This window comes from Bubalus kerabau, chromosome 1 (genome assembly GCF_029407905.1).
Source record: "Bubalus kerabau isolate K-KA32 ecotype Philippines breed swamp buffalo chromosome 1, PCC_UOA_SB_1v2, whole genome shotgun sequence".
NCBI classification, from domain to species: Eukaryota; Metazoa; Chordata; class Mammalia; order Artiodactyla; family Bovidae; genus Bubalus; species Bubalus kerabau.
The window spans coordinates 189,108,867-189,129,264 of record NC_073624.1 but is presented as its reverse complement, the minus strand read 5'-3'; the positions used below and the strand labels follow the sequence as shown (position 1 = coordinate 189,129,264).

Sequence of the window (20,398 nt, the reverse complement as noted above, 5' to 3'; positions counted from 1 at the left end):
GCTCCAGGTGTGTGAGACGGAAGGCCCACTCTAGAACCTCCCCATTCCGACCTGCGCGAAGCACCCGGTTAGAAACGTCAGGATCAGGACCCTTGGGTTTCTGATATCCTGGTTGTTGAGTTTCCCTTTCTTCTTAAAAAATTCGGCAAGGGGGACTTCCCCAGCAATCCAGTGGTTAAGACTCTGCCTTCCAATGCTGGACGCAGGGGTTCGATCCCTGGTCTGGGAACAAGGATCCCACATGCAGCTGGGTGCGGCCAAAAAAATTTTTTTCAAGTGGAGAGAGGAAAGCGCAGAAGAAAGAAGAAAACTTCAGCGTCCCAGAGCGAACGCTCCCTGGACGCCTGAGATATAGGCTACTTACGTACCACTGAACATATGCTATGTTGGCAGGGCTGTTAACCACCGCTTGCCTGAGATTTTTTGGCCGGCCCCCAGTTTGCCCAGCAAGGCACAGAATGAACTTCCAGAAGCCCCCAGAGTCAGCTAGGGCTCTAGAAGGGCAGTCAGGGCCTGATTCTGCTCCCGGAGTGCTGCCTGCCCCGACTCGAAACCCTGGCGCTCTCCCTGTGGGAGCTGGGAATCATTTCCCCAAAGGGATCCCTGAATCCCCGAGCCCCAGCTGGGGGAAGTGAGGTCGCAGGCGGGAGGGGGGAACCCAGACGGAAGGACGGCCACAGAATCGCCTCCACCCCACCAGGTCTCAGCAAGCCCCCCTCGCATCGTCCCGGGGTTGCGCCAGACGCAGAGCCGGGGAGGAGGCGGGGAGAAGGGGGCGGTGCCTATTCTGCGGCTGCCCGAGGAGGGGGACTGCGGGAGAGCGCTCAGTGGGGTGGGGTGGGGTGGGGGTGGGGGGGGCGCTGCGGCACGGCTTCCCAGCCCGCAGCGGCCCGCGCGGCAGGGGCGGGGGCGCTGACCCTCCCCGGTCCGGCCCCTCCCCCGCTGCGGAGGCTTCGCCATTAGTCCCGACCCAGGGAGGGGGCACCTGCTCCCCCCAACACCCACAGAGCCGCCGCGCGCGCTCCCCGCCCCCACCCCGCCTGGAGCCCCTGCGGGATCCCCAGGGAACCCCTGCCCCCCAGGTCTGTCACCCTCGCTGTCCGAGTCTGTCTGTGTCCCCATCTGTCCCGTCTCCCCGCTGTGCGTGTTTGTGTCTGTGTATCCGGGACACCTGCACTTGGGGGCAAGGGTGGCTGCGGCGATGGCCGGGGGGGAGGGGTCGTGGGGTCGGCATGGGGCTCAGACCGAGGTCTGAAGTGTCTTCCTGCGATTGTCAGTCTGTGTGGCTGTCTGAGTGACACCCTGCAGGCTGTGAATTTGTGTATGTGACAGCGTGGAGGCTGTGGGTGTCTAGGCGACACCCTGCAGACTGTGAGCATGTGGGTCCCCTTGTATCTGGGTGACACCCGCAGGTTGTGAGTGTGTCTGTGTTGGTGGCATCCTGCAGAAGGTGTGCGTCCGAGAACCGAACCGAGCGTGGGCCCCGGGGTATCTAGGTGACACCCGCAGGCTGTGTGTGTCTGTAACACGTCTCAGGAGCGTCGCTGTGCTTTCTGTGTCGCTGTCGGAGTCGAGGAGGCCCGGGCCGCGAGTGTCCCCAGCTGCCTCTGTGTGTGTGTGTGTGTGTGAGCGCGCGCGCGCCGTAAAGGTGGATCCGCTCCCTCCGCAGCGAGCCCGACCCGGGCCCAGCGACCCGCTGCCGCGACCGTTCTCCCGGCCTCCCCTCGCGCGGGCCGGGCCGGGGATGGAGCCGCAGCCGGAGCCGCCGGAGCCGGGGCCGGGACGCGGAGCGGCCTGAGGCGCGGGCGGCGCGCGGGACCGGGGGGAGGGCGGGCCGAGGGGAGGGTCCTGAGCCGGGGGGGCGGGCACGGCGCGCCCCCTCCCTAGCGCGCTCGCTCCCTCCCCCGCGCGCCCTCCCTCGCCGCCTCCTCCCGCCGCCTCCGGCCCCCCCTCGCCGGGGACCGAGCGCGCTCGCTCCGGCGCCGGCCTCGCCTCCTCGCAGCAGCGCCATGGTACGTCGCCGCCCCCACTTTCGTTTTCGCCGGGGGAGTTTTTGGGGTGGTGCGTGGGCTCCCGGCGAAAGTTGCGAGGTCTAGGGGGGCAGGGGGCGGGGGCCGCCCGGGGGAGGGGCTCGATGCGGGGAACCCCCCTCCCGCCTGCCGCCCCGGGACCCCCGCCCGCCGATCCACCCCCCCGCGGCTGGGGGCGGAGCTGGCGCGCGGGGAGCAGCGGGGGACCCCAAGTGGGGGGCCCCTCACGGGCGCGGCGGAGTTAGAGGGGAGGGCGGGGCTCCCGAGAGAGGGTCCCCCCAGGCCAGGCCTCCGCCCCCTCCTTGGCCCAGCGGGAGGGCGCGGCTCCGGGCTCGAGACCCCCGAGCGCGCAGCCCGCTGGGGATCCGGGGTCGGGGAGGGGGCGCCCGCCGGGGCCGTGCGGCCCGGGGGTCGCGGCGGCCCCAGCGGGCTGCCCCGGCCCGGGCGAGCGCGGCGCGCCAGCTAGCGGAAAATGGCCGCTGCGGAGAGGGGCGGAGAGCGCGCAGCGGCCGCCGCCGGGCGCCTTGAACTTGGAGCCGGGCGGGCGGCCGCGCTCGGCGCCGCGCAGGGGCAGCCACCCGGCTGGCCCTAGCGCTGCCTGAGCCCCGCCCCCGGGCCGACCCCGGCCCTGCCGCGTCGCGCGACGGGTCCTAGCCGAGAGGGGTCACAGGGTCTAGGCCGGGCGCGCCCCAGGCCCGCAAGCGCCGGTAGCTGCACTTGAAGGTTCCGGTGTCCGGTCCGCCGGTGTCGGTGGCATCCACACTCGAGGGCTGCGTTTGGGGGCCCCTGTGCTCTGCAACGGGTCAACACGGGTTCCTGGGGGTGCATTCGAGGGTCTGTGCGGCTAGGTGGTCCCATCCCTGTCCGTGGGTCCCCAGGCATGGGGTCCTCTCCTTTATGAATCTGTGTATCTGCGCATCCACGTGGCTGTGTGTGTGTTGTGTTGCGTGTTGTTAGAGCATTGTTCAACTATGGGACAGTGTGTACGTGTTGGGGTAACTGGGCGACTGTGCCATGCGTCCCCGTGGGGCGGTGTTGTGAAGCAGCGTGTCTGGGTTGTGTGTCCCCGGAGAATGTGATGTCCCTGGATGACCGTGGGGGTGTCCCCGTGTGAGTGGGAGGGGGGGTTAGGGGGTTGCCACTGAGTGGGGAGCTGTGTCGTGTGACTGCGTCTCAGGGGACATTTCGGTGTCACTGTGTGCGTTTGACTGGCGCTGAGTGACTATTCCTGAGGATGGGTCTACGCTTTCTCCCCCACTCCCCCCAGTCCCTTTTTTCCCCCTAACCCGAGCTACCAGGTGGGGGACGGTGACTTCCTTCACTTTGCCAAAGCTCTGTCCCTTCCTCTCACTCCCCACCCAGTTCCTTCCAACTCCCCCTGCCTCGAGGTCCCCCATCCGCGCGCGTCCCCAGGTGGTCCCAGCTTGAGGTTTGGGCGCGAGGTGGCGCCGGGACGCGATCACTCGGCGGCGACGTCTCCCGCCAGGGGCTGCGCGTGCGCGGGGACCTGGCCCAGAGAGGGGCGGGGCAGCGGGGGTCCCCACTCCTCCTCTGAGGAGGTCCGGAGGGATGGGTGGTTACCCAAGCTCGCGTGGGTTAGGTCTGGACCAGGGAAGTGGCCAAGGAGAGACCCTCTGGGCTGGATGGACAGGGAGCCGCGCCGCAAGCCCTGCCTCCAGCACTAGTCTGGGACGGGCCAGACTCATGGGCTCGCAGTGTTGTTTTCTCCCCTCCAGGGGAATCCCCACCGCGCCCCCACGCCCCACCCCAGGGCGCTTTATGTAATTTTCTAAATATAAAAGCCCGAAGACTAGGTGCGAGTCTTTGGGTCTTACTTTGAACCTGCATCCCTTTTGGGGGTGTTGTTTGGGAAGGGGAGAAAAAGGGGTCCCACAGTGACATGGAATCATCCACACCCAATACTCGGGTCCTCAGCTCATGTGAGCTCCCCCACTCTCAGGCCCCTCCACAGCCTGTGCTCGCCACCCCGTACACCCACGGCCAGCGCTGAAACACTGCCCTCCCCCACCCCCCACCCCCAGGCACTGCCCTCCACCACACTGGCCTCCCTCCCCACCTGTCACCGGGTGCGCAGGGGAACACCTTCGTGTAATCGCAGTCAGTAGCACACACCCGTGGCCCTCACAGCTATCTGTTCACAGCCACACATGTATAGAATTCTGCCCCTACACAGGTGCACACACAATCACACACAGGCAGGCAGCAGACACACAAACAGGCACCTGCATTTGTGGGAGGGGGAGGAGCCAAGCCCATCCCGCCCTCCCCCAGCACCATGTACAAGCCAGGGTCCCTGAAGATTTGGAGAGCAAAGACTCCATCTGTGGGGGCAACTTGGGCGGAGGCGTCAGCCATGAGGGAGGAGCAGGAATGCAGTGTGTTGTGTGTCACCGTGCGTGTATTGTGTGCGTGTGTGATAGTCACTCAGTTGTGTCCAACTCTTGGTGACCCCATGGACTATAGCTTCCCAGGCTCCCTCTGTCCATGGGATTCTCCAGGCAAGAATACTGGAGCGGGTTGCCATTTCTTCTTCAGGAGATCTTCCCAACTCAGGGATCCCGAATTGCAGGCGGATTCTTTACCGTCTGAGCCACCAGGGAAGCCTCTGAGTGAATGTGTGTGTGTGTGTGTGTGTGTGTGTGTGTGTGTGTGTACGCGCTGGTGTATAATCCTGGGAGGCATTCTGCCTATGGGTGCGTGTGCTCCTAAGCATGTATGGCTGTGTTGTGGTCTGAGTTTGTGATTGTGGCTGGTTGCACTTGTGTTGTATTTGGGGTTGTGCATGCCCTCGTATGGGTCTGTGTGTTTCTCTGTGAGTCTACGTGAGTCTGTGTGTGTGTCCCCTTGGGTCTGGGTATCTGTCGGAGTCTGTGTGACATGCGAGAATCTGTGTGTCTCCGTGTGAGGTGTTTCTGTACATCTGTGTATCTCTTCGTGACATGCTGGGTGTGTTTGTGTGCCTCTGTGTTGTATGTCTGTGTCAGCCTCAATGTCATCCCACCATCACTTCTCAAGGCTGAGGACCTTAACATCCCCCTTGGAGGTTCAATTTCTCATCTGTAAAATGGGGACACACAGGATGCCCTGCAAGGTTGGAGGAGGAATGGTCCTGCCCACCTGGCTGGAGCTCAGTTTGCTGCGTATGGCAGCTGGGGGGGTTCCCAGGCGGCTCCAGCTCTTATCTTTCCTCCCTGAGCTGCTCTTGCTTTTTAAAATTTTGCTGTGGATTCCACTCACATTTTAAAAGTTTGCCTTTTAATAACACAAGCCACTCATGAACATCTTAAGAGGATGTAGAAGTGCCCAGAGTAAAAATCAAACCTTCCTCATCACCCCCTCGTCACTTCCTCGTCACCTGTGGGACTCCCTACTCCAGAAAAGCCCTATTTTCACCCAGCTTTGTCTGAGCAGCTATACATGTAACAGGTACACATTCTCATAAAGGATATATGTATATTCTTTGAAAAAAAATTCCCAAATGCGATCTTGAGTCTGTTTGCTGAGTCTACAGCAGAGGTTCTCCCCAGGGCACACTGAGTGAGGTCTGGGGACACCCGTGGTTGTCACTGGGGGGCGGGGCTCCTGTTGTCCACCCCCGCATAGTGCTCAGGACAGCCCAATCAGAGAGGATGGTCCCAAGTGCTGAGTGGGGAGGAGCCCTGGGCTGTAGGGTATTTCTTGGAGGCGTCTCCAGGTAGGAGTCCCTTGTTCTTTTGTGGAGCTGTGTAGTATTTCTGGGTGGCACTGCTGAACTGGTCCCCATGACGACGGACACGGTAGCTGGTTCCAGATTGTTGGCATTAGTGTTATAGGGTGACAGTCAACACCCTCTTGCATCTATAGCTGGGACAGTTACAGAGGAGCCTAAGAGTGAGTGATTGGGAGAGCATTTTTAAACAGATGAGTTAACATATGTTCCAAAGCGCCAGGAGCTAAAGTCATGCAATGCCCCCCTACCCAGATGTTTCACACATAGGTCCAATCCAGCAATTGTTGTGTTTCAAAAACACTATGTGCATTCCAAACATTGGAAGGTTTACCCACAACAGGCCAGAGGGGTAGAAACTATTATCACCCCATTTCTCAGAACGGGAAGCTGAGGCACAGGCACTTTGGGCTCCTGGCTAAAGGAGACGTAGACCCAAGGCTGTAACCCTGCACTAAAACTGCCCTGCTGTAGACCTATTGTTTACACTGTAAGGACCCCTTCCTGCTGAACTATATGATATAGATAGATAGATACAGACAAATGCATTGCTAAGTCGCTTCAGTCATGTCTGACTCTTTGCGACCCCATGGACTGTAGCCCACCAGGCTCCTCTGTCCATGGGATTCTCCAGGCAAGAATACTGGACTGGGTTGCCATTTCCTTCTCCAGGGGATCTTCCCAACCCAGGGATCAAACCTTAATCTCTTATGTCTCCTGCATTGGCAGGCGGATTCTTTACAGCCAGCACCACCTGGGAAGCCTAGATAGATAGATAGATAGATAGATAGACAGACAGATGGACAGAACTCTTCACTCTCAATTGTGAACTTGCACCCGCCACCACTAATGTATTAATACTGTCTTTCCACACCTTATCTCAAGGACTCCAATCTGCCTAACCTCCCAAAATGTGAGAGTTGCATCTATTGTAACCATTTTACAGATGTGGAAACTGAGGTTTAAAGAGAGACAGAGAGAGTCTGTGCTCTCCAAACTGCGTTCCAGAGTAACCCAAACTGCCTGGTGAAGGCTGCATGCCAGGTGGGTGTTGGGAACAGTCTGGCAGTCGCAGCCACCTGGGAGAAAGCTCCTAAGGCAACTTGAACTTGAAAATGTCTGTGAATTGGGGATTCTGCCCTCCAGGTGTTCACAATGGTTTTCAAAATAATAAAATATTGCTTTCTGTTATGTTGGCATTTGGATTCCTAGACACCTGTCTCTCCCTTTCATCCTGAGGTTTAAATGCCCCCCATGGTTGCACAGTGGGAATTTAGAAAAACAAAACATTAGTGAAGTGCCATTTGAGTGACTGTCACTCACAGCAGGGGGAGCCGGCAGGACGGAGGGCATATGTGTCCCGTGTGAATCATGCTTCCTTCTGGCCTAGCCCCGGGGCCCAGGTCAGTAGCATCCTTACCTCGGGCCTCAGGTTCCTCCCCTATAACATGGGGGAAAAACATTCTTTCTGGGCATGGGGCAGCTGCCCCAAGTTGGCGAGGGGTTATCATTTGTCCTTGGAGATGGGTCAGAATGGCCAAGCTTTCTAAGAGCATCTCAGTGCATATTTAACAGAAGGTCAAGGCGCTTCTAAGTGCTGTTCTTCTGTTGACCAACACCAGGGGGTGGGCACTGTTCATGCACTTCACAGGGGAGGATGCCAAGGGGGAAGCATCCTGCTCTTTGAGGTGGCAGAAGTGCCTGAGAGAGGCTGGGAGGGTGTGCAGGATGAACACAGGGAGGGGTGAGGCCAGGTCCGTCAGGCTCCCTGGGGGCTCAGACTGGAGGAGGGCAGGTCTGTTCTCCAGAGGGAGAACAACAGAGCCTGCCATGTGGGCTCAGGGGCCAGGTAACTGGGCTCCAAGCCACTCCAGTGCCTCAGTTTCTGGATCCAGTCAAATGGGTCCACTGTGGGTGGGGGTAAGAATCACTGGACACCCAGGAAGAGGCTGCAAGGGTTTATCTGGCCAGCCTGAGGTTCCTCCTGGACACCTTCCTCCTGGGGTACTGGGGAAACATATAGGGGAGGCCCAAACCGCCCCCCCTGCCAGCTCCCAGTTCTCCTTTGGTGCTGGCTGAGGAAGCAAGAGCAGAGTTCTGGAGGCTCCCCTGTTGGTTGGGGCCCTTCTGGCTACGGAAGGGCAATTGTAGCCAAGCCCCTCTGCCTGGGAACTGCAGTCCCGGTCTGGCTTCCCGGGGCTATCAGGGGGAGAGGATACCATGAGACCCCCTTCTCCCGCCATGCACCCCGGGTTGTACATCTTTAAGGGGAAAAGCGCGCTCGCGCCGGGCCTCTGCACACGTCACTTCTTCATTCTTTCCCTCCCCCCCACCTTGGCTCCTTTCTCCAACTTCCCGGCCAGCTTGGGGCGGGTTGGGGGGGGGGCCTTCAAAATCCACCTTCGGCCCCCAAATGTCCCGCAAGAGCCACCAACCCCTACCCACTCGACTCGGGCGGGCGATCCAGGGGGACCCGCTGCGGTTGGGGTGTGCGCAGGCCCGTTGGTCCCCGTCCGGTGCCCCGGCACAGGGCGGCTCGAAATTCGTAATCATAAGCAATGATGGGGGTTCAGGAGGCATGGGGAGCGCGGGGTGGGGGCGGCTTTCCTTTCTCGCTCGCGCTCTTTTTTTACCCCCCTCGTTTCTTTGAAAGTTGGATATTGAGAAGTGGGAGGTTCGGGGTGGGAGGGGAGAGAAATTGGGGGAGGGAGGGAGGTGGTTGTCGGAGGGAGGAGAGACAGAGACACAGAGAGAGACAGAGACGGGGGGGCTGGAAAGGAAGAGAGAAAGACAGGGAGAGAGAGAGGGAGTCGGGCGCAGGAGAGAGGGAGAGCGCGGGAGGAGGGAGGGAGGCAGACCGAGGGAGGAGGCGGCGAGGAGCGCGCCGGCCGCGGCCGCGGGAGGGGGGGGGGGGTTTGGAAAAATGACTCAGTAAGTTCAGCGCGCCCGCTCCGGCCGGCCCTGCGCCTCCCGCCGCGCCCGGGATGTATTCGTCCCCGCTCTGCCTGACCCAGGTACGCCCCCCGCCCGGCCCCGGGTGCGTGCCCCCGGTGCCCCGGCCCCGCGCCCCCCGCCACCGGGCCCCAGAGTTTGGAAGCCCGAGGAGGCGGGACGGAAAAGGCGCGCGTCCCTCCCGCCCCCGCCTCAGGCCAGGGTCCGGTAGGCGGCGGGGGGATGGGCCGGGACCCTCACCCGGGACGCCTGCCCTGCGTGCCCCACGGGACCTCTCCCCCTGGCGGACGTGGGGGCTCACCCTGCAGTCTCGCCCTCCCTAGACGCAGGGAGGCGCACCCCCACCCAACCCGGGAAGGTCGAGGGGTGCCCGGGAGAAGGCCAAAGGCGGGGTTCTGTGCGAACCCCCGGACTGGACCCAGGCCTGCTCATAGGAGGAATCGAGGGGGTCCCCGTTGGACCCTGGATGACAGGAGACTCTGGAGGGGAGAACCCCTCTGATACGGGGACAAACGCCCCCCCCCATAAGGTGGTGCCCCGCCACCCCGGCCCTGGCCGCCTTTCCCCCCATTATTGGCCCACGTGTGCGCGGAGGGGGAGGGGGCACGCGAAGTTGGAGGCACCAGCGGTGGGGGGAGGGGGTGCTCCAACTTCCCGTCGGGTCTCCCACTCCCCGCGCGCCCCCAACACCGCCCGATATTTTCGCTGCATCGATTGTGGGTTATTGAGCCGCCGCCGCCGGCGGGAGGAGCCGGGAGGCCGGGCGAGCCCGGGTCTGGCCCGGGCACTGCGGCGCTGCAGACGCCCTCGCCAGCCCGGCACCTGCCCCTGCCCCCTCCTGTAGCCTCTCACCCCTGGCTGCGCTCCCAGGCTACCTGGACTCGGTCCTTGTGCAATGTCCCAGGGGGTGTGTGGGGAGGGGGCTGCTGTGCCCGGGGTTGCCCCAGGGGACCCCTTCTCTCCCCCAGCTTCCTCCAGGGGGACCCTCCCAGGTCTGCTGGTTCCACTCTCCAGCTCCGCCCCCACCCCACGTCCTTGGATGTCTTTAACACATGGGGGTCGGGCCTCAGTTTCCCTCAAAGTGACAAGCGGCTGCGGAGGCAGTTTCTGGAGGGAGAGGCAGTGTCAAATGCGGGGCCGCAGAAGCTGGGCATCCAGCGGGCCACCGACTATCCTGAGGACCAACTACTGTGTGGGGAGCACGTGGATGCTAGTCTCTGCTGGGCGTCCCCCGCCACCATTCACGATCCTGGGGTGCCCCTCCCGCATAGCAGGCTCTTTCTCACAGGCCCCCTCTAGCCCCCGCAGTTTCTGGCTCCCCACAGGGAATGTGAGGGCCCAGGCCAAGGGGGTCTCAGGGCCTGTCTTACCCCTTATCCTCCGAGTGACCTTGGGGATGTCCCTGCCCCTCTCCAGACCTCCCTTCCCCTTCAGAGCAATTTTTGGGGTCCCCCAAAGCAGTCATCGCTGGCTCCCCTCTGCCGCTTGTTGCCCTAAAGCTCACCAAGTACCATAAGGGTCCTAGTCAGGGTTGCTGGGTGACCTTGGGCCTCAAGGGGTGGCCTGGGTGGCCCCAAGGTGCCCCCGCCCCCTCCGTCCTTCCCGCGCTTGCTGGCTCCCTCCCTCTGGGAACCGCCCAGGGGGGCTGAGCCCAGGGAGGCTATTCCAGGCGAGGAGATTGGACGGCAGCCTATTGTCACTGCGCCCTGGAATTCCCCCATCAGGACTCCTTGGGAGACAGGCCTTGGTCCACGTTGCCCGGGGGTGGGGGGTGGCAGTGAGAAGCAGAGCTGGCCTTCCTCTGCTCCCTGGGCCTGGCTTTCCCCGGGCACAGGGCAAGGATCAGCCAGGCGGGCTCTCGGTGGAAACATGGTAATGAAAAATACCTGAGGTTCTGTGTGCAAAGGACAGGGCGACAGGGAGACAGTCCGGTGGAGAGAGGACCTGGGAGCTCCCAGGCCAGGGTGGGGATGGGGTGACCCAGAGGCAAGGGGATCCCTCTCCTCTGCTTATTCTCCCATGGGTGCCCCTCACCCTGGAGGGATGCCTGGGACCCCCTTCAGCACAGCCTCGGTGTAATCTCCAAAGCTGCATGCAGGCTCAGTCTGGTCTGGGCTTTCCATCTGGGGGATCTGGAAAGACTGTTCACGGAGGACCCCCACTCCTGGCTGCATCTTAATCTCGCCCTACCCACCTCTCTCTGACTGCCTGCATCTCTCCCTGTCTCTCTCCCTCTCCATCTCTGGGCCTCTGTCTCCCCTCCTCTACTGACTAATTTTACGACCTGAGCCCATCCGAAAATAGCTCCCTTTTAGCTGATCCGACCCGGATCTTCTCAGAGCCGAGACTGGATGGGGGTGTGTGAAGGGGGGGAGCCGGGCTGCTCCGGTGCCAGCCCGCCCTGTACCCCCAAGGTCCTGCCCACCTGGGGTGGGGGTAGTGCGGCCACGGCCCGGGCGGCCCTGGAGGATTCTGGGAGCGCCGTCCTTGTTTCAATGGTGACTCAAACGCTTTTCACTTTTACTCTTAAGAGGAACTGTGTGGAGCAGCCGTTACTTCCATAAATCCTGCCGGCGGGAAGGCCGGCCTCCCCACGCTTGCCCCGCTCTGGGCCTCCCTCCCTGCCTCCCTCCCGCCCGCCTCTACCGCCACGTTAGTTATTCCGGGTTTGGGGCCAAATCCCTCTTGGCTGCAGTGCCCAGGATTCCCCGGGGCTGAGGCTGGGCCTGGGCCGTGGCCACAGCAGCGCCGGCTGCCAGGGCCCCCCTCATTCATTCATTCTTCCCTTCATTGCTTCACCCTATTGCCTGGTGGGGCAACACTCTTTTTTAAAAAATCACTGTTTCTCCAGTGGGGAGACTGAGGCTAGGAGAGGGTCCCCGACTCTGTCTTGATTGAATATGATAGATCTTCATTAAGCGCCTCCTATGGGCCAGATGTATGTGGTGGCGACTTGTGGCAGGGCACAGAAGGCATGAAGTGCCAGCCTAGTATGAGTTCATGGAGGGTCTGCTGGGATTTGGGGGCTGGGTCTCCCAGCATTTCAGGACTGGGAGAGGGGCCAAGACCAGAGAGAGCTAGGGCCTGCCCCCGGGTGGCACAGCATGGCTGGTGAGTCTGGAACTGGAGCCACTGCCCTCCTGACTGTTTGGTCAGGCCTGGGCAGGTGGGTGCTCCCTGAGATTACCCCTCCACGACCTGTGGTATGGTGGTCTCTGATTGGCTCCTGTACAAGGCACGACCTCGCCCCGTGTTTCTCTCCCTCTCTCTGTCTCTCTCTGAGTCTAAGTCCGTGTCTCTACCCCTCCCTCCTCTGCAGCGGAGGTGCTTCAGCGCGTCAGGGTCGGGTGCCTTGTAAATCACGACACTGGGCTTCTGGCCGAGTCAGCGTTCTCTCCCTTCCTCCCCTCCTCGCTCGCTCTCTGCCTGAGCTGACCTACCTTCCTGTCTCCCACCTAACGGATGGGACCCACCAAATGTCCTGGGGCTTCCTGTCCCATGAGCAGGCGGGTTCGCAGTGACCCGCACACATGTGTACTGGCTCGTGGCCTGGGTGCGAGTGAACCCTGGATGTGCCGTCCCCAAAGCTCACACTCCCACACAGGTAGGCACACAGATGTGCACACACGTGTGCCCTGCCTGGGGTCAAGAGGCAGGAACCCAGGTTGGCCTTGGATATGCATGTAGATCCTGCCTAGGTGGCTGTGTATCTCTAGGCAGGTGACCTAGTCCTTCCTTGCATGCTTCAACCTTAGCTTGGGGCCTGGTATACAGTCGGTGCCAAATAAGCTTGGCTGTGATGATGGTTGTCACTAAACTAAGAACTGCAGCTTCCCAGGTGGCACTAGTGGTAAAGAACCTGCTTGCCAAGGCAGGAGATGCAAGAGACACAGGTTCGATCTCTGGGTCAGGAAGATCCTCTGGCGGAGGGCATAGCAACCCACTCCAGTATCCTTGCCTGGAGAATCCCATGAACAGAGGAGCCTGGTGGGCTATAGTCCATGGGGTGGCAAAGAGTCAGACACGACTGAAGTGACTTAGCACAGAAACTGATAGCTGGATTAAACACCCCATAGGCATTTTCCGGCTCGTCCTCCTTGCCTTCTGTCACTATCTGCTCGGGGCAAGCTGGGAGCCAGGGGCAACCGTGACTCCCCAGAACCTTGAGCCCTAACCACCACCACCACCACCAGGGTTTTTCTCTTGGTCTTTCCTCCCCTACCTGCCTAGCCCTGTACAGGGTCTCCCTGAGTTTGACCAGACCCATGTGGGAACCGGCTTCCTTCGTCGACTGGGGTGTGTGCCTTGGGAACAAGCAGAGGATGAAGTTGGTGCTTTCTAATCTGGATGCCATTGAAGCAGCAGTGAAGAAACAGATCAAAGCCACGCCCTCGAGGGGCTGCAGTGTAGTGAGGGGATGGCAGGACCCGGCTGCTGCTTTGGCTTCCCGAGGAGGAGGTGGCACGTGACCCAGGGCTGAGCAGCAGAAGGGGGCCACATGGGATTCAGAGAAAGCAGGTGGGGTACAGAACAGGAAGCCCTGAGGAATGACCAGACCCCGAGCTTGGGGGGTTGGGGGAGCTGGCAGTGGGGCCAAGGATCAGGAAGTTCAAGGTCATGGGACCCAGGTTCAAGTCCCATCTCAGCTCCTTCCTGGCTCTGTGGCTGTGGGCCAGTGGCTTCAGGGCTCTGTGCCTCAGTCTTTCCCTCTGGACAGTGGGTACAACAATTTTTCCCATTTTGTAGAGTTGAGAGCTCAGTAAATGTTCAGCTTTGCTCCCCGTCTCTCTCCCTCACACCCGAACCTTCTGGCTCAGCATCCACCCAGGACCACAGGGCACAGAGAGTAAAGTCAGGAGATTCAGGGCTCAGACTCACTGGTCACTTTGCCAGGTTTTCTACTCCCTGGACTTAGTTTACCCAAGGCCTTCCCAGGAGATCCTCAAAGGCCCTGCCTGACCTGCCCATCCCCTCCCTGCCCGCCCTCTTTTCCTCTCCCTCTCACTCACTCTGCTCCAGCCTCACTGTCCTCCCCCCCCGTTCTCTCCAAACATAAGGCATGATCCTGCCTCAGGACCTTTGCATGTGCTGTGTTCTCCACTTGGAAAGCTCCTACCATGGATGCTCATCTTTTAGGTCTTTGTTCAAGTGTCCTCTCCTATGAGAGACCCTCCCTGACCACCTCCAACTAAAAAGAACCATCCCCAGGGGACTCCTTGGACCGCTCCCCCACAAACTCCTTTAAATTTCTTTAGAGCACATTGTTCAACTTGACATTTTCTTTTTTGTTCCATCCTTCCTTTCTTTCGCTTTCTTTCCTTCTTTCTGTCTTTCATTTATTTATTTTTTTAGCCACACCTCCAAGCTTGTGGGATCTTAGTCCCCCAACCAGGGGTGAAACCCAGACCCTCAGCATTGAGAGTGTGGAGGCGGAGTCCTAACCCCTGGATCACCAGGGAATTCCCTGTTTTATTTATTTATTGGCTGCAGCTTGTGGGATCTTAGTCCCCCAACCAGGGATTGAACCCATGCCCCCTGCAGTTGAAGTGCAAAGTCTTAACCACTGGACAACCAACCTGACATTTTATTACATTTCCTAGCTTGTTTAATATCCATCCCTGTCCAAATCAGGATCCAGGTGAGGGCTGAGCCCAGGGCTCTGCTGGGCCCCAGCATCATGCATGGAGCTGGCACTCAAGAGATGTTTGTTGAACCATCAAATGTATTTTTCCCTCACTGGATAAGAGCTGTTCATAAGCTATGATGCTCTGAACTTGGAAGGAGGAATCACTAGCAAGAACACTTAGTCTGGCACCAAATGGGCCTGCATTCAAATATGAGTTCTGCTGTTTGACACTTAACAGTGGGCTTACCTGGAGGAAGGGACATTGGAACCTGAGCTTTGAAGGATGCACAGGAGTTTTGGGATGAGCACTTAGGAGGTGGACAAGAGATTCTCAGTAACATTCGTTGAGTCACTGAGGAGAGAAATGCTTTGTGGAAAACTTTTGGTTTGGAAATTGGAGCTTGACATCCTGGTTTGCTGTCCTGGACTCTCAGAGTGGGTGAGCCACGGGGAGGCCCAGTAAGGGACACAGCCCAGAGCACAGTTGGCCAGTCCATAGTGCCCAGCGAAGGCTTGGACCCAAGCGTCTGCCTGCCAGCTGCTGCTGTCTTCTTTGGCCAAGTAAAATTTTCGGAATTCTTAGTCCCCCAACCAGGAATCAAACCCATGTCCCCTGCAGTCAAAGCACAGAGTCTTAACCACTGGACCACCAAAGAAGTCCAGCTTGACATTTTATTATACTTTTTAGCTTGTGAAGTCCCAGTGGGCCAAGTAAGGTTTCTGGGGTTTCTTGCTGTCTTCCTTAACCTTGCATCTGTGATTACCAGAGCAGTGAATAAGCTCCCCACTGATCCCCAGCAGGGTGCCAGGTCCCTTTTTGCCCATTGTACAGGATGAGAAACTGATGCCCAAGGCATGGCAGTGATCTGTTCCTGGATCATACAGAAGGTGAAAATGGAGGCCATTGTCATCCAAGCTCGTTCCCTCCAGTCTGCCTGGCGGCAGGTGCCTCAACCCTGGGCCTCAGGGTTAGGGGAGACCGACTGAGCTGGACTTGAAAATGCCCAGCTGTGTGGTCCAGGCTAGTTCTGGGAGAACCCTGAGGAAAGCAGGAAAGGCTGCCTTAAGGAAGGAACATTGGAGATGGGGTTTTGAGGGATGTGTAGGAGTTCAGGAGGATTCTTGGCTTCTAGCTTTCCTTGGCTGTCTCCCTTGCCCTGTCAACCAGTGAGGGCATTGGGAAATGTCTGGGGAAGAGGCCTTGGTTGTCACAGGTCTTGTGGGACAAAGAGAGCGACAGGCCTGCCTCTCACCTGGGTTGACCTCCCTGGGAGGACGTGGAGGCTCAGGCAGCAGGTCCATGACCCAGTTACAGGCTGTTTGTCTTCCTTCCTCCAGAACCAGCTGGGGTCACCAGTGACGTGGGCTCCCGCCCCTGCCCACCTCCCTGGCATCTTTCCCCAGAGAGGGCCCAGGGAGGAGGGGGTAGGCATACGGCAGGGGTGAGGGGGCTTGGAGAGGGGAGGAGAAGGAAAAGGAGAGAACTCATCAAACGGGAGGGGGCTCAGAGGCAAAGGGGTTCAGGGAGAGGTAGGATCTGGGCCCAAAATAATCCTAGCAACAACAACAATAATAATAGCATAATTCAGGCTTTTGAGAGCTGGGCAGATAAGGGGGTTCCTATGCTAGAAGGAGATAGCACCCCCGTTCAGCTGGCTGACACCCCAACTGCCCCTTCCCAGCTCCCTCTGATCACTCCCCCAATAAGCTCCAGGCCTCGGATGACAGGCCTCCTTCTACCATGGTGTTCCCTCCATGGGGGACAGTGCGCCATGCCTCCATGTATTCCCTGCCCCGATTCTCTGGCCAGACTCCCAGGCTCTGGACCCAGGTCTGCAGATCAGCTGTGTGACCCTGGGCGAGCCGCTCCCCACCCCTGGGGCTGGCATGTTGGGTGACATGGTGACACAGGAAAAGCGCCTCTGAGGTTGGAGGGGACCTGGCAGGAGACAGCCCCTCAGCAGGTCAGCCGGGGCACGGTAGGGTGGGGGAAAGGGGCTGTAAGGTCCAGTCCCTGCCACAGCTGTTACGGTGACTCACATGTCGGGGGACATTGGCATAGAGGGGGCTGGGCTGGCACAAACAGTACCCCATCCTGCCCCGCCCCATGAGGACAGAAGGCTATTTTCAGACCCTCAGTAATAGAGGAGATCTGAGGTCGTCTCCCACCCCCAGCACCCATGGTACAGGTGGCCCAGGGGAGTTGGGGTACAGGACAGGGAGGGGGCACCTGAGGCGGGGAGTACCATGTGCATCCAGGCTTGGAGGTGGGACCGAGCCTGGCCACATCCACCTGGAAACCAGCTGGTAGCCCAGAGCAACTGTGTCACCATCTTCCTGAGAGACCCCTGCCTCATGGAGAGCAGGCTGTTCCGAGAAAGGGGCAGACAGGGTCTTGGTTCATGTCCTCACACAGACCCTGAGAGCCTCCGGGACCTCAGTCAGGTCTCTGCCTGTCTCTGAGCTTAGCCTCCCCGTCATACAAGGCATAGTGGAGCCTCGGGCCTTTTCCTGCTGCTAGAAGATTGTAAGCAACTAATCGTTACGGCGACAACAATAATAACAATAATAATAATAGCATAATGCAGGCTTTGGAGAGCTGGGCAGATAATGAGATTCACATGCCAGGGAGAGACGTAACCTCCATTCAAGAAGCCCAGTGCAGCCCCCAGGCGAGAGTAGGGATTGAAATTTCTCTTCTCTGTCTTCCTTTCTCCTTGAATTTCTCACCCCTTGAGAAATTCTCACCCCTTGAGAACATCCCAGGGATGTTCTGCAGACTCAGTTTCCCTTGTTGAAAATGGCAAGAATGAGACAGCCTCCTCCCACCCCCAGAGAAGAGGAAAGGGGCCTCCCATGGCCCCATTATTCTCCTAGGGGCCCAACAGTGGGGAGGGCTGCTGTTGTTTCCATGGAGAAGTTGGTTAGGTGTGGCTTCCTGTCCCAGCTGTGCTCCTCGTGACTGAGTCTCTTCTTGGGGTCTCAGTTTCTTCATCCGTAAAATGGGTGTTGCGGCTGCTCAGTAGCCCCACTCAGGCAGTGGGGGCGGGGGTATTGAAATCACAGCTCTGGGCAGGTCTCTGGCCCTCCTCGGGCCTCAGTTTTTCCATCTGTGGAATGGGTCTGTGGGGGGCAGGCTAGGGTGAACTGGCCCCCAGGAACCCCTCTCTCCAGCTCTGAATCTCCATGCCTGAGCTCCCTTTCTCTGCTGCATTCTGATCTTGCCTCCTTGGGCCTCAGCTCTCCCTGCCCCTGCAATGGGTCTATATAGGAACTGCCCCACCCCACCCCACCCTTTCATTAGCCCCTGACATACAGTAGGCCCCAGTGGACCTGTGGACCTCTTGGCCTGTGGACCTCAGCTGGTTCTGTCTGTATCTCTGGGCTATAGAAAAGATATCTTGTCCTCATTTTTTCATCACTGCCAAGAGCCAGTAGAGGCAGCCCTTGAACCTCCATCTCATGTCAGCTTCCTCTGCCGAGCAGTGGGTCTGGCAGACAAGTGACGCTGCGAGCCGTCTGTTCCTGAATTGTCAGTGTCCAGTGTGTGCTCAGCCCTGCTTTGGACATTTGAGTTCACGCTCTAGTTCAGTGCTTTGCAAAGTACAGTCCCAGGGCCCAAGGCCCACTCTCTGTGTTCATAAATAAAGTTTTACAGAAACACTGCCATGTGGTCACATCTCTGTGGCGTCTTGCAACAGAGACTAAAATACTCACTACCAGTTCTTTATGGTACTTTTAAAGTTTGCTGACCCCAGTTCTAGAAGGCAGAGAATGGATCCATGCCACTACTATTCTATCAACCTCAGTTTTCCCCATCTGTTCAGTGGGTCCACATCAATTTCCACCTGGGACCCTCAGCTTGTACTGCCTGTACATTGGAGTTCAAGACAGCCCTCCATGACTGGCTTCCTTGGCCTGTGCCTTCCACCATGATCAGAGCCTCAGTTTCCCCATCGGGGCAATGGGTTCTCAGATGATCCAGTGAACTTCTGCTGGACCCCTCTGGCCCTGTTTTTTCCCTGGGAGTTTGGAGGTATCTGCAGAGAACCTCTGCACACCTCTGCTCCACCATCCCTCCAATGTGTCTGCCTGGGGCCTCTGCAGCCTCAGTCTTCTGGGCCGGGCAGTGGGTCCAGAGGCCCCAGGCGCCTCCTGATCTCTGGCCTCTCCCGCCCCGCAGGATGAGTTCCACCCTTTCATCGAGGCGCTGCTGCCTCACGTCCGCGCCTTCGCCTACACCTGGTTCAACCTGCAGGCGCGGAAGCGCAAGTACTTCAAGAAGCATGAGAAGCGGATGTCAAAGGATGAGGAGCGGGCGGTGAAGGACGAGCTGCTGGGTGAGAAGGCCGAAGTCAAGCAGAAGTGGGCATCGCGGCTGCTGGCCAAGCTGCGCAAGGACATCCGGCCCGAGTGCCGCGAGGACTTCGTGCTGGCCATCACCGGCAAGAAGGCGCCGGGCTGTGTGCTCTCCAACCCTGACCAGAAGGGCAAGATGCGCCGCATCGACTGCCTGCGTCAGGCTGACAAGGTGTGGCGGCTGGACCTGGTCATGGTCATCCTCTTCAAGGGCATCCCCCTGGAGAGCACCGACGGCGAGCGCCTGGTCAAGGCGGCGCAGTGCGGCCACCCGGTGCTCTGCGTGCAGCCGCACCACATCGGCGTGGCGGTCAAGGAGCTCGACCTCTACCTGGCCTACTTCGTGCGGGAGCGAGGTAAGGGCGTGCGCATGCACCGGGCTGGAGGTGGAGAGGGCTGGGGATGTGCCTGTCTCAGGGGCATGAACCAGGCTCGCAGGTCTGAGCGAGGAGGCAGGTCCAGTGGCCTGCGAGGGGTTGGTGGGGGTGGAGGAGGCTGACCTATTAGAGGTCCAAGGAGGGAGGCGTGTCTCGCAAGGTTTGAGCAAGGAGGCGGGCCTTCTTCAAGTCAAAGGGAGGAGGCAGGTGCGGGGAAAGTCAGATGGACTAGGCACGTGCCATGTGAAGTGTAAGGGAAAGAGATCCGGTTCATGGGGAGAGTGAGGTAGGGGGCAGGTGTGTCCTGGGGGTCCAAGCGGGGTGGCAGGCCACAGGAAATGAGATGCTGTCCCAGAAGGTCTGTTGGCAACAGGGGTGAGGATGGGCCACTGACAGGTGGGAGAGGGGCAGCCTTATCCTTCCTGCGAAAGCTGGAAGGGTGCTGGGTGGCCCACTGAATGCTGGTTGATCGACTCAGACCTTCCCCAGAGTCCTGACAGGTGTCATGTTGATGCCAAGTGGGAAGCTGGGGCACTGTGTGACTTGAGCTGTGTCATCAATCTCTCTGGTCGTCGGGGTTCCCTACTCCCGCCCTTCTAGCTAGGTGTTTCTGGTGTTTGCTGGCTCTGTGGTCAAATGGTCCACATGGAGACCAGTGGGGTTTGTGAGGATGGAGAAATCCAGGACAGCTTCCTGGAGAAGGAGGCTCCCCTGAGCTGAGCTCTGCAGGATGACTGGGCAGTGATGAGCATGGGGCTCTCCCAGGGGGTCAGCAGCCTGGGCAGAGGTGCAGAGGCTGGACGGGTGGCCCAGATCTGAACGTCAACAGGTCCTGGTGGTCGTGGGCAGGGCCTGGTTGCGCGGGCAGTGGGCTTCACGGACCCACTGCTTCCTGGTGGTGTGCCCAGTGGAGCTGTCACATGAGGTTATCCAAGTTCCTACCTGGATTGGGCCTGGGGAGATTCTTGGAGATGGTGTGTGTCGCGTGTTGAACTCTGGTCTGCTGTGTGGCGGGTGGCAGCTGTGACTGTCTTCATGTGGATGGAATCAGGTGTGCCCTGGAGAACCTAACTGGCACAAGTCCCGTGCCCTGCTATTCCCACCCAAGCTGAGCCTGGTACCCTTGTGGGCGTGAACCTGCACACACCCGGGCTGCCTGAGCGTGTCAGGTGGGTGCACTCGGTTTGAAGACCCAGTCCCACCACCGGTAGCCCCACAGGCACCCACTTGATCACACAACCAGAAATGATTGGGGAGGGCTTGGGAGGAGCGGGGGTGGGGCAATGAGAAGAAGTGGGGACTCCAGGCAGGACCGCCCAGCTTCTGA

At 59.5% G+C, this 20,398-nt stretch overlaps 1 protein-coding gene across 4 annotated transcripts in view; it reads left to right on the top strand.

Moving 5' to 3' along the window:
- The first annotated feature begins 1,653 nt into the window (after positions 1–1,653).
- Positions 1,654–20,398, top strand: part of NFIC (nuclear factor I C) — a 70,518-nt gene continuing 51,773 nt past the window's right edge. For 3 of the 4 annotated variants that reach the window (XM_055547319.1, XM_055547317.1, XM_055547314.1), the window contains exons 1-2: positions 8,648–8,771; positions 18,519–19,050. In XM_055547319.1, coding sequence (XP_055403294.1) covers positions 8,742–8,771; positions 18,519–19,050 — 562 coding nt within the window. In that variant the 5' untranslated portion in view covers positions 8,648–8,741. Of the gene's footprint in view, positions 2,013–8,647; positions 8,772–18,518; positions 19,051–20,398 lie in introns of those variants that run through there. The other variant, XM_055547325.1, reaches the window with a different exon arrangement.